This window comes from Lolium perenne, chromosome 1, assembly GCF_019359855.2.
Source record: "Lolium perenne isolate Kyuss_39 chromosome 1, Kyuss_2.0, whole genome shotgun sequence".
Taxonomy (NCBI): domain Eukaryota; kingdom Viridiplantae; phylum Streptophyta; class Magnoliopsida; order Poales; family Poaceae; genus Lolium; species Lolium perenne.
This window is the reverse complement of record NC_067244.2, coordinates 65,140,044-65,153,971: the sequence shown is the minus strand read 5'-3', so window position 1 is coordinate 65,153,971 and position 13,928 is coordinate 65,140,044. Positions and strand designations below refer to the sequence as shown.

The 13,928-nt window shown below is 42.8% G+C and overlaps 1 protein-coding gene across 1 annotated transcript in view; it reads right to left on the bottom strand.

Moving 5' to 3' along the window:
• The window catches only part of LOC139832341 (uncharacterized), a 112,032-nt gene extending 98,757 nt beyond the window's left edge, over positions 1-13,275 (bottom strand). The window contains exons 1-3 of the mRNA XM_071822076.1: positions 13,174-13,275; positions 12,926-13,093; positions 12,718-12,828 (exon numbers count right to left, since the gene is read on the bottom strand). Of these exons, the coding sequence (XP_071678177.1) occupies positions 12,718-12,828; positions 12,926-13,093; positions 13,174-13,275 (381 nt within the window). The remainder of the gene's footprint in view (positions 1-12,717; positions 12,829-12,925; positions 13,094-13,173) is intronic.
• Between the last annotated feature and the right edge of the window lie 653 nt (positions 13,276-13,928).

Here is a 13,928-nt window from a genome sequence, read left to right as displayed (position 1 = left end):
ATCTTTGAAACTCATGCGGCCGTGGAATGCTATGAAGCATCGAAACACTTCTTCAGTTGCATGATGGAAGAAGGCAGCTCCGTTAGTGAGCACATGCTCGCCATGACCGGGCATGCGAAGAAACTCAGTGACTTGGGAATAGTGATTCCTAACAGACTGGGGATTAATCATGTCCTTCAATCACTGCCACCTAGTTACAAGAACTTTGTGATGAACTACAATATGCAGAACATGAACAAAGAGTTACATGAACTCTTCGCCATGCTAAAATCTGCTGAGATTGAGATTAAGAAAGAGCACCAAGTGTTGATGGTCAACAAGACCACCAGTTTCAAGAAACAGGCAAGTCTAAAGGAAAATTCAAGAAGGGTGGCAAGAAAGCTGCCACGCCTCCTGTGAAACCTAAGACTGGTCCTAAGCCTGATGCTGAGTGCTATTACTGCAAGGAGAAGGGACACTGGAAGCGTAATTGCTCCAAGTATTTGGCTGATCTGAAGAGCGGCCTTGTCAAGAAGAAGAAAGAAGGTATATCTGATATACATGTTATAGATATTTATCTTACTAGTTCTCGTAATAGTACCTGGGTATTTGATACTGGTTCGGTTGCTCATATTTGTAACTCGAAACAGGAACTAAGGAATAAACAAAGACTATTGAAGGATGAAGTGACGATGCGCGTTGCAAATGGATCCAAGGTCAATGTGATCGCTGTCGGCACACTCCCTCTACATCTACCTTCGGGATTACTTTTAAACCTCAATAATTGTTATTTTTTACCAGCGTTGAGCATGAACATTATATCTGGATCTTGTTTAATAAAAGACGGTTATTTATTCAAGTCTGAGAATAATGGTTGTTCTATTTTTATGAATAATATCTTTTATGTTCAAGCACCTGAGAAGAATGGTTTATTTCTGTTAGATCTCGATAGTAGTGATAAACATGTTAATAACATTGATGCTAAGCGAATTAAATTGAATGATAATTCTACTTATATGTGGCACTGTCGTCTTGGTCATATTGGAGTGAAACACATGAAGAAACTCACTTGAATCACTTGACTTTGAGTCACTTGATAGATGCGAAGCATGTCTAATGGGAAAAATGACTAAGACTCCATTCTCTGGTATTATGGAGCGAGCTACAGACTTATTGGAAATCATACATACCGATGTGTGCGGACCAATGAGTGTAGCATCGCGCGGTGGTTATCGTTATGTTTTAACCTTCACAGATGATCTGAGTAGATATGGGTATATCTATTTCATGAAACATAAATCCGAAACTTTCGAGAAGTTTAAGGAATTCCAAAGTGAAGTAGAAAATCAACGTAACAAGCAGATTAAATTTCTACGATCTGATCGCGGAGGTGAATATCTGAGTTATGAGTTTAGCATGCATTTAAAGTAATGCAGAATACTTTCACAATTGACACCGCCGGGAACACCACAACGAAACGGTGTGTCCGAACGTCGTAATCGAACTCTCTTAGATATGGTTCATTCTATGATGTCTCTTACTGATTTGCCGTTATCATTTTGGAGTTATGTATTAGAGACAGCTGCATTCACTTTAAATAGGACACCATCTAAATCCATTGAAACGACACCGTATGAATTATGGTTTAATAAGAAACCTAAGCTGTCGTTCCTTAAAGTTTGGGGTTGCGAAGCCTATGTAAAAAAGTTACAACCGGACAAGCTAGAACCCAAAGCAGAGAAATGCGTCTTCATAGGATACCCTAAGGAAACTATAGGGTACACTTTCTATCACAGATCCGAAGGCAAAATCTTTGTTGCTAAGAACGGAACCTTTCTTGAGAAAGAATTTCTCACTAAAGAAGTGACTGGAAGAAAAGTATAACTCGACGAGATTACTGAATCTTCTCTCGTTGATCAGAGTAGCGCAGTACCGGAAGTTGTTCCTGTGCCACCTGCATCGGTAAGAGAGGAAGCTAATGATAATGATCATGAAACTTCGAATGAGATAGCTACTGAACCTCGCAGATCGACAAGGGAACGTGCCACTCCTGATTGGTATGATCCTTGTCTAAATGTCATGATTGTGGACAACAATGATGAAGACCCTGCGACGTATGAAGAAGCGATGATGAGCCCAGATTCCAACAAATGGCAAGAAGCCATAAAATCCGAAATGGGATCCATGTATGATAACAAAGTGTGGACTTTGGTAGACTTACCTGATAGTCGCAAGGCTGTCGAGAATAAATGGATCTTCAAAAGAAAAACAGATGCTGATGGTAATATTACTGTCTATAAAGCTCGACTTGTCGCAAAGGGTTTTCGACAAATTCAAGGTGTTGACTACGATGAGACTTTCTCACCTGTAGCGAAGCTAAAATCTGTGAGGATTTTGTTAGCAATAGCTGCATTTTTTGATTATGAGATTTGGCAGATGGATGTCAAAACGGCGTTCCTTAATGGAGACATTGAGGAAGAGTTGTATATGGTACAACCCAAAGGTTTTGTCGATCCTAAAAATGCTGACAAGGTGTGCAAACTTCAGTGTTCAATTTATGGACTGAAGCAAGCATCCAGAAGTTGGAACCGACGCTTTGATAAGGTGATCAAAGACTTCGGGTTTATACAGTGTCATGGAGAGGCATGTATTTACAAGAAAGTGAGTGGGAGCTCTGTAGCGTTCCTGATATTATATGTAGATGACATATTATTGATTGGGAATGATATAGAATTATTAAGCAGTGTAAAAGGTTATTTGAATAAGAGTTTTTCAATGAAAGACCTTGGTGAAGCATCGTACATTTTAGGCATCAAGATTTATAGAGATAGATCAAGACGCCTAATAGGGCTTTCACAGAGTACATATCTGGACAAAATTCTAAAGAAGTTTAGAATGGACGAAAGTAAGAAAGGGTTCTTACCTATGTTACCAGGTAAGGTCTTGGGTAAGACTCAAGGACCGGCTATGGCACAAGAAAGAGAGAGGATGAATCAGATCCCCTACGCCTCGGCAGTAGGCTCTATCATGTATGCCATGCTATGTACTAGACCGGATATAGCACATGCAGTTAGTTTGACTAGCAGATATCAAAGTGATCCAGGAATGGAACACTGGACAGCGGTCAAGAATATCCTGAAGTACTTGAAAAGAACTAAGGATATGTTTCTTTGTTATGGAGGTGACCAACAGCTCGTTGTAACCAGTTACACCGATGCAAGTTGGAACACTGATCCTGATGACTCTAAGTCTCAGTCTGGGTACGTGTTTATATTGAATGGTGCTGCAGTAAGATGGTCAAGCTCGAAGCAGTGCACGGTGGCAAAGTCTTCAACAGAATCGGAGTACATAGCGGCTTCAGAGGCTTCATCAGAAGCGGTATGGATAAAGAGGTTCATTGTAGAGCTCGGTGTGGTTCCTAGTGCATTGGACCCACTAGTCATCTATTGTGACAACATGGGTGCCATCGCCAATGCACAAGAACCAAGGTCGCACAAGAGGCTGAAGCATATCAAGCTGCGTTATTATTCGATTCGCGAGTACATTGAAGATGGAGAAGTAAAGATTTGCAAAGTACACACTGATCTGAATGTAGCAGATCCATTGATTAAAGCTCTGATACGTCTCCGACGTATCGATAATTTCTTATGTTCCATGCCACATTATTGATGATATCTACATGTTTTATGCACACTTTATGTCATATTCGTGCATTTTCTGGAACTAACCTATTAACAAGATGCCAAAGTGCCAGTTGCTATTTTCTGCTGTTTTTGGTTTCAGAAATCCTAGTAAGGAAATATTCTCGGAATTGGAACAAATCAACGCCCAGGGTCCTATTTTGCCACGAAGCTTCCAGAAGACCGAAGAGGAGACGAAGTGGGGCCACGAGGTGGCCACACCCTAGGGCGGCGCGGCCCAAGCCCTGGCCGCGCCGACCTGTAGTGTGGGCCCCTCGTGTGGCCCCCTGACCTGCCCTTCCGCCTACAAATAGCCTCCGTCGCGAAACCCCCAGTACCGAGAGCCACGATACGGAAAACCTTCCAGAGACGCCGCCGCCGCCAATCCCATCTCGGGGGATTCAGGAGATCGCCTCTGGCACCCTGCCGGAGAGGGGAATCATCTCCCGGAGGACTCTACGCCGCCATGGTCGCCTCCGGAGTGATGTGTGAGTAGTCTACCCCTGGACTATGGGTCCATAGCAGTAGCTAGATGGTTGTCTTCTCCTCATTGTGCTTAATTGTCGGGTCTTGTGAGCTGCCGAACATGATCAAGATCATCTATCTGTAATTCTATATGTTGCGTTTGTTGGGATCCGATGAATAGAGAATACTTGTTATGTTGATTATCAATTCATGTCTACATGTTGTTTATGATCTTGCATGCTCTCCGTTATTAGTAGATGCTCTGGCCAAGTTGATGCTAGTAACTCCAAGAGGGAGTATTTATGCTCGATAGTGGGTTCATGTCTCCGTGAATCTGGGGGAGTGAGAGAAACCTCTAAGATTATGGATGTGCTGTTGCCACTAGGGATAAAACATTGGTGCTATGTTCGAGGATGTAGCTACTGATTACATTACACGCAATACTTAATGCAATTGTCTGTTGTTAGCAACTTAATACTGGAAGGGGTTCGGATGATAACCTGAAGGTGGACTTTTTAGGCATAGATGCATGCTGGATAGCGGTCTATGTACTTTGTCGTAATGCCCAATTAAATCTCACAATACTCATCATAATATGTATGTGCATGGTCATGCCCTCTCTATTTGTCAATTGCCCAACTGTAATTTGTTCACCCAACATGCTGTTTATCTTATGGGAGAGACACCTCTAGTGAACTGTGGACCCCGGTCCAATTCTCTATACTGAAATACAATCTACTGCAATACTAGTTCTACTGTTTTCTGCAAACAATCATCATCCACACTATACATCTAATCCTTTGTTACAGCAAGCCGGTGAGATTGACAACCTCGCTGTTTCGTTGGGGCAAAGTACTTGGTTTGTGTTGTGCAGGTTCCACGTTGGTGCCGGAATCCCTGGTGTTGCGCCGCACTACATCTCGCCGCCATCAACCTTCAACGTGCTTCTTGGCTCCTACTGGTTCGATAAACCTTGGTTTCATACTCAGGGAAAACTTGCCGCTGTACGCATCACACCTTCCTCTTGGGGTTCCCAACGGACGCGTGTTGTACGCGTATCAAGCGATTTTTCTGGCGCCGTTGCCGGGGAGATCAAGACACGCTGCAAGGGGAGTCTCCACATCCCAATCTCATTTACTTTGTTTTTGTCTTGATTAGTTTTATTTACTACTTTGTTTGCTGCACTAAATCAAAATACAAAAAAATTAGTTGCTAGTTTTACTTTATTTGCTATCTCGTTTGCTATATCGAAAACCCAAAAAAAATTAGTTACTTGTATTTACTTTACTTATTTCATCATGTTTCCTCTTAATTTTACCGTAAAAAACATGCCGGTAGGACGCGGGTCTATAATTGGGAGAAATAATATAGAAGAATTTTTCAACCATGTTAGTACCATTGACGATTTTGAGGATAGACACTTGGTAGACCTTGCTCCTACTTATGAAATTGCTGCTGCTACTTTAGTTCGCATGTTGGAAACTAAATTTGTTAATCTCAATCCTATAATCCAACACATGTTTCTTACACTTGGTGATATGGAAGAAGGGGAAAAGAAAGATTTTGTTTTAGAAACCCTTCTTAGAGAATTTGGTGGTCTAGCAAGAGAGGCTAGAAAGGTTTTTGCTAAATATAATATGCTTGGTTCTTATACCAATTTTGTTAGTCTCCTTGAAAAGATGGACATGGATAGAATAAGGTACACTAATAATATTGATGATGGTGGGGAGATCAAAGCACCAATACCATGTAAACTCCTAGCTATGAATGATGCACTAGAAAATAATTATGCTTGGCTTGTTCCCGAAAATTTGTTTGATGAGAGTAGCAAGCCCAAGACTAATGAAAAGGGAGACGCTAAAACTTATGTATCCAATATACTATGCTTGGTTGAGAAAACTCCAAATCCCGCTGTAGATGCACCACCCTTTGATAATACTTGATACACACTTTCTGCGCCTAGCTGAAAGGCGTTAAAGAAAAGCGCTTATGGGAGACAACCCATGTTTTTACTACAGTACCTCTATTTTTATTTTGTGTCTTGGAAGTTGTTTACTACTGTAGCAACCTCTTCTTATCTTAGTTTAGTGTTTTGTTGTGCCAAGTAAAGTCGTTGATAGAAAAGTTCATACTAGATTTGGATTACTGCGCAGAAACAGATTTCTTTGCTGTCACGAATCTGGGAAAAATTCTCTGTAGGTAACTCAGAAAATTATGCCAATTTACGTGAGTGATCCTCAGATATGTACGCAACTTTCATTCAATTTGAGCATTTTCATTTGAGCAAGTATGGTGCCCCAATAAAATTCGTCAATACGAACTGTTCTGTTTTTGACAGATTCTGCCTTTTATTTCGCATTGCCAGTTTTGTTATGTTCGATGGATATTTCGATTCCATTGACTTTCAGTAGCTTTGTGCAATGTCCAGAAGTGTTAAGAATGATTATGTCACCTCTGAACATGTATATTTTGATTGTGCACTAACCCTCTAATGAGTTGTTCTAAGTTTGGTGTGGAGGAAGTTTTCAAGGATCAAGAGAGGGAGATGATACAACATGATCAAGGAGAGTGAAAGCTCTAAGCTTGTGGATGCCCCGGTGGTTCACCCCTGCATATATCAAGAAGACTCGAGCGTCTAAGCTTGGGGATGCCCAAGGCATCCTCTTCTTCATCGACAACATTATCAGGTTCCTCCCCAGAAACTATATTTTTATTCCATCACAGCTTATGTGCTTTGCTTGGAGCGTCGGTTTGTTTTTGTTTTTGTTTTGTTTGAATAAAATGGATCCTAGCATTCACTGTGTGGGAGAGAGACACGCTCCGCTGTTGCATATAGACAAATATGTCCTTAGGTTTTACTCATAGTATTCATGGCGAAGTTTCTTCTTCGTTAAATTGTTATATGGTTGGAATTGGAAAATGATACATGTAGTAATTGCTAAAATGTCTTGGATAATGTGATACTTGGCAATTGTTGTGCTCATGTTTAAGCTCTTGCATCATATACTTTGCACCTATTAATGAAGAAATACATAGAGCATGCTAAAATTTGGTTTGCATATTTGGTCTCTGTAAAGTCTAGATAATTTCTAGTATTGAGTTTGAACAACAAGGAAGACGGTGTAGAGTCTTATAATGTTTTCAATATGTCTTTTATGTGAGTTTTGCTGCACCACTTCATCCTTGTGTTTGTTTCAAATAGCCTTGCTAGCCTAAACCTTGTATCGAGAGGGAATACTTCTCATGCATCCAAATACTTGAGCCAACCACTATGCCATTTGTGTCCACCATACCTACCTACTACATGGTATTTCTCCGCCATTCCAAAGTAAATTGCTTGAGTGCTACCTTTAAATTTCCATTCTTTACCTTTACAATATATAGCTCATGGGACAAATAGCTTAAAAACTATTGTGGTATTGAATATGTACTTATGCACTTTATCTCTTATTAAGTTGCTCGTTGTGCGATAACCATGTTCACTGGGGACGCCATCAACTACCTTTTGTTGAAAATCATGTGAGTTGCTATGCATGTTCGTCTTGTCTGAAGTAAGAGCGATCTACCACCATATGGTTAGAGCATGCATATTGTTAGAGAAGAACATTGGGCCGCTAACTAAAGCCATGATCCATGGTGGAAGTTTCAGTTTTGGACATATATCCTTAATCTCATATGAGAAAATTAATCGTTGCTACATGCTTATGCATAAAAGAGGAGTCCATTATCTGTTGTCTATGTTGTCCCGGTATGGATGTCTAAGTTAAGAATAATCAATAGCGAGAAATCCAATGCGAGCTTTCTCCTTAGACCTTTGTACAGGCGGCATAGAGGTACCCCTTTGTGGCACTTGGTTAAAACATGTGCATTGCGATGATCCCGGTAGTCCAAGCTAATTAGGACAAGGTGCGGGCACTATTAGTATACTATGCATGAGGCTTGCAACTTGTAAGATATAATTTACATGATACATATGCTTTATTACTAACGTTGACAAAATTGTTTCTTGTTTTGAAAATCAAAGCTCTAGCACAAATATAGCAATCGATGCTTTCCTCTTTGAAGGACCATTCTTTTACTTTTAATGTTGAGTCAGTTCACCTATTTCTCTCCATCTCAAGAAGCAAACACTTGTGTGAACTGTGCATTGATTCTTACATATTTGCATATTGCATTTGTTATATTACTCTATGTTGACAATATCCATGAGATATACATGTTACAAGTTGAAAGCAACCGCTGAAACTTCATCTTCCTTTGTGTTGCTTCAATGCTTTACTATGAATTATTGCTTTATGAGTTAACTCTTATGCAAGACTTATTGATGCTTGTCTTGAAGTACTATTCATGAAAAGTTTTTGCCATATGATTCATTTGTTTACTCATGTCATTTACATTGTTTTGATCGCTGCATTCACTACATATGCTTTACAAATAGTATGATCAAGGTTATGATGGCATGTCACTCCAGAAATTATCTTTGTTTATCGTTTACCTGCTCGGGACGAGCAGGAACTAAGCTTGGGGATGCTGATACGTCTCCGACGTATCGATAATTTCTTATGTTCCATGCCACATTATTGATGATATCTACATGTTTTATGCACACTTATGTCATATTCGTGCATTTTCTGGAACTAACCTATTAACAAGATGCCGAAGTGCCGATTCTTTGTTTCTGCTGTTTTTGGTTTCAGAAATCCTAGTAAGGAAATATTCTCGGAATTGGACGAAATCAACGCCCAGGGTCCTATTTTGCCACGAAGCTTCCAGAAGACCGAAGAGGAGATGAAGTGGGGCCATGAGGTGGCCACACCCTAGGGCGGCGTGGCCCAAGCCCTGGCCGCGCCGACCTGTAGTGTGGGCCCCTCGTGTGGCCCCCTGACCTGCCCTTCCGCCTACAAATAGCCTCCGTCGCGAAACCCCCAGTACCGAGAGCCACGATACGGAAAACCTTCCAGAGACGCCGCCGCCGCCAATCCCATCTCGGGGGATTCAGGAGATCGCCTCCGGCACCCTGCCGGAAAGGGGAATCATCTCCCGGAGGACTCTACGCCGCCATGGTCGCCTCCGGAGTGATGTGTGAGTAGTCTACCCCTGGACTATGGGTCCATAGCAGTAGCTAGATGGTTGTCTTCTCCTCATTGTGCTTAATTGTCGGGTCTTGTGAGCTGATGAACATGATCAAGATCATCTATCTGTAATTCTATATGTTGCGTTTGTTGGGATCCGATGAATAGAGAATACTTGTTATGTTGATTATCAATTCATGTCTATGTGTTGTTTATGATCTTGCATGCTCTCCGTTATTAGTAGATGCTCTGGCCAAGTTGATGCTAGTAACTCCAAGAGGGAGTATTTATGCTCGAGAGTGGGTTCTTGTCTCCGTGAATCTGGGGGAGTGAGAGAAACCTCTAAGATTATGGATGTGTTGTTGCCACTAGGGATAAAACATTGGTGCTATGTTCGAGGATGTAGCTACTGATTACATTACGCGCAATACTTAATGCAATTGTCTGTTGTTAGCAACTTAATACTGGAAGGGGTTCAGATGATAACCTGAAGGTGGACTTTTTAGGCATAGATGCATGCTGGATAGCGGTCTATGTACTTTGTCGTAATGCCCAATTAAATCTCACAATACTCATCATAATATGTATGTGCATGGTCATGCCCTCTCTATTTTTCAATTGCCCAACTGTAATTTGTTCACCCAACATGCTGTTTATCTTATGGGAGAGACACCTCTAGTGAACTGTGGACCCCGGTCCAATTCTCTATACTGAAATACAATCTACTGCAATACTAGTTCTACTATTTTCTGCAAACAATCATCATCCACACTATACATCTAATCCTTTGTTACAGCAAGCCGGTGAGATTGACAACCTCGCTGTTTCGTTGGGGCAAAGTACTTGGTTTGTGTTGTGCAGGTTCCACGTTGGCGCCGGAATCCCTGGTGTTGCGCCACACTACATCTCGCCGCCATCAACCTTCAATGTGCTTCTTGGCTCCTACTGGTTCGATAAACCTTGGTTTCATACTGAGGGAAAACTTGCCGCTGTACGCATCACACCTTCCTCTTGGGGTTCCCAACGGACGCGTGCTGTACGCGTATCAAGCTCTCCCTAGGGCAAAGCATGACCAACACCAGAATGCCATGGGTGTTAGGTACCTTACAATGTAATCTAGATTATTGACTCTAGTGCAACTGGGAGACTGTTGGAGATATGCCCAAGAGGCAATAATAAAAGTGGTTATTAGATATCTTTGTGTTTATGATAAATTTTTATATACCATGCTATAATTGTATTAATCGAAACATTGATACATGTGTGTTATGTAAACAACAATGTGTCCCTAGTAAGCCTCTTAACTAGCTTGTTGATTAATAGATGATCATAGTTTCATGATCATGAACATTGGATGTTATTAATAACAAGGTTATGTCATTATATGAATGATGTAATGGACACACCCAATTAAGCATAGCATAAGATCACGTCATTAAGTTATTTGCTATAAGCTTTTGATACATAGTTACCTAGTCCTTTCGACCATGAGATCATGTAAATCACTTATACCGGAAAGGTACTTTGATTACATCAAACGCCACTGCGTAAATGGGTTGTTATAAAGATGGGATTAAGTATCCGGAAAGTATGAGTTGAGGCATATGGATCAACAGTGGGATTTGTCCATCCCGATGACGGATAGATATACTCTGGGCCCTCTCGGTGGAATGTCGTCTAAATAGCTTGCAAGCATATGAATGGTTCATAAGAGACCACATACCACGGTACCAGTAAAGAGTACTTGTCAGGAGATGAGGTTGAACAAGGTATAGAGATACCGATGATCAAACCTCGGACAAGTAAAATATCGCGTGACAAAGGGAATCGGTATCGTATGTGAATGGTTCATTCGATCACTAAGTCATCGTTGAATATGTGGGGGCCATTATGGATCTCCAGATCCCGCTATTGGTTATTGGTCGGAGAGACATCTCAACCATGTCTACATAGTTCGCGAACCGTAGGGTGACACACTTAAGGTTTGATGTCGTATTAGTAAATATTGAATATGGAATGGAGTTCGAAGTTTTGTTCGGAGTCTCGGATAGGATCCAGGAGATCACGAGGAGTTCCGGAATGGTCCGGGGAATAAGATTCATATATAGGAAGTCATTTTATAAGTTTGAAAATGATCCGGTGCATTTATGAAAGGTTCTAGAAGGTTCTAGAAAAGTCTGGAAGAAATCACTATGGAAGGCAGAGTCCCGGAGGGACTCCACCAAGCTTGGCCGGCCAACCCTAGGGGGTGGAGTCCCAGGTGGACTCCACCAAGGTGGCCGGCCACCCCTCCTCATGGAAAGGTGGGAGTCCCACCTCAAGTGGGAATCCCACCTTGGGTAGGTTTCATGCCATATGGAAGGTTTTGGTTTGGGGTCTTATTCGAAGACTTGTATACCAACTCTTGGGGGTTCCACCTATAAAAAGAGGGACAAGGGCAGGGGCCCGGCCACCTCAAGCCATAGCTTGGCCGCACCCTCAAGTGGCCGGCCACCCCTCTCCCAAACCCTAGTCGCCCCTCCTCCACCTCTTTTCCCGCATACGCTTAGCGAAGCTCCGCCGGAGATCTCCATCGACACTGCCACCATGCCGTCGTGCTATCGGGATTCAAGGAGGATCTACTACTTCTGCTGCCCGCTGGAACGGGGAGAAGGACGTCGTCTTCATCAACACCGAACGTGTGAGCGAGTACGGAGGTGCTGCCCGATTGTGGCACCGTCAAGATCTTCTACGCGCTTTTGAAAGCGGCAAGTGATCATCTTCTGCAACAACGAGATCTAATCTCGTAGGCTTTGGAAATCTTCAAGGGTTAGTCTCGTTCATCCCCTCGTTGCTACCGTCTTCTAGATTGCATCTTGGCTTGGATTGCATTCTCGCGGTAGGAATTTTTTTTGTTTTCTATGCTTCGAATCCCTACACCCCCTTCTTAGATCAAGGCACCGAAGGAGAAACTACCATGGAACTCGAAGACAAAGGAGTCAACTGCAAAAAGATGAAGAATCTAGTCAAAGAAGTCAATGGAGTCAACTTCTGCATCAGCTATAATGGAAACCTAGACTAGTAATAAAAGGGAACCTTTCCCTAATCCTAGCACCCAAGTAGCTAGATTTCTATAGCAAGCCAAGTAGCTCTTAAACTTGAGTTAGCAATAAGTTAGACTACGAGTCGTTCTTCTGTAGCTTGATTTGAAGTTTTACCTCACTGTAAAGTAGGAGGATGTGTTGATCTTTTGTAAACAGTTCGTGTATCCTTCTATAGACATACCTTGGACTCGCATATGTTTCTGTTGTACCACTCTGAGGGATGTAATATGAGTGGAACGGTGTTTCACTTGTGTTATGTCAACGACTTGTGTACTACACCATGCAGTGGTACGCTGGGTCACCGCAGGTGCAAAGTGTGAAGGTTTAAACCGAAAAGGTTCCCTAGGAAAATTTACCCGGAGGAGGTGGGAATGGTGTTCTTCTTCTTTTTCGGGGGCCCGGAGCTTAAGATCTTCCGGCGTTTGGGAGCTGACGCACCAGTTGAACTAGATTAGGGGGCAGGAGCCTTCCAGACTCGACATGCCGGAGGATCCCCGACCTCGGCGTCAAGCGGAGTAACATGCTCCAGTACCTGGCGATCCTGGTCAGCTGAAACCGACATTGCAGAGAAAGCATAAGATAAGGGAAGCGGATCAAATACATTAAGTATTACGCAATCATCGTCCTCGCTGCCGGAATCACCGACCCGAGTTCTTGAAGGGAGAGGTGCAGAAGTGTTACCCAAACGCGAGGTGTGGGTAGCGCCCTTCTCTTGCATGTTCCCGATCTTGAAAGGATCCAGGTCCATGTCGTCCTCGTGAGTGCGTCGGGGAGCGAACGATCGTGGTTCCTCTATGTTGATGCGGGCAAAGTTCTGCAACACAAGAAACAAACAAGTTAGACAACAGTTTTCAATATTCCGGAAAGACCATTCCAGAGTCCCCAAGATCTTACTCGGGGCGCTGGAGATTTTCTACCATCGCCCTTTTTATAGACGAAGGGCTCAACGGGCCAAAAACCGCTCGGCCCATGCTTCTTCAGCTGGTGGGCCGCCATGTGGCGCTGTGATACACGCATTGCTCAAGCGGCCACACGGGAGGCCACACGGATCAAGTGCAGCGTATTAAATGTGCGCGGGAGACGAGGGATTTGACCCCGCTGACACTGCCATGTCAGTTACAGTGCGCATGTCACTGACATGCACGAAAATCGAGATATTCTCGACTTCGCCGAGGAGAACATAATGACGAAGAAACCGTCGGAAAGAAGCCGGAAGGGTTTCGAAGAATCCAGTTTATCGATATGAATCTGATATAACACCGGTTAAGTAATGGAAACTGGAACGATTAATCCAGTACGTTCGGTACAGGAACCTGGCGTGGTCCGTCGGATGAATCCGCTGGACCACACCAGCTTCGGGGACTAATGTCCGGAGGATGGCCCCCAGTAGGCCAAGACTATGGCAAATATGCCATAATGTATCATCTTAATACCGGATTAAAGATTAATCCTGATTCTGAGAGTTAAGTTTAACAACGCTAAGTTGGCACAATCCGGTATACCAGGAGGGGTATGCCAGAGTATGGGAAACCGAAGAGATTGAGCCACAAAGGCAAAGAAGCCGGAGCTCACAGGTGAGAATACCAGAGATCCGACATAGGCTCAACTATAGTATGTCAGCACACCGGTCAAAGATTCCCTCAAAGACT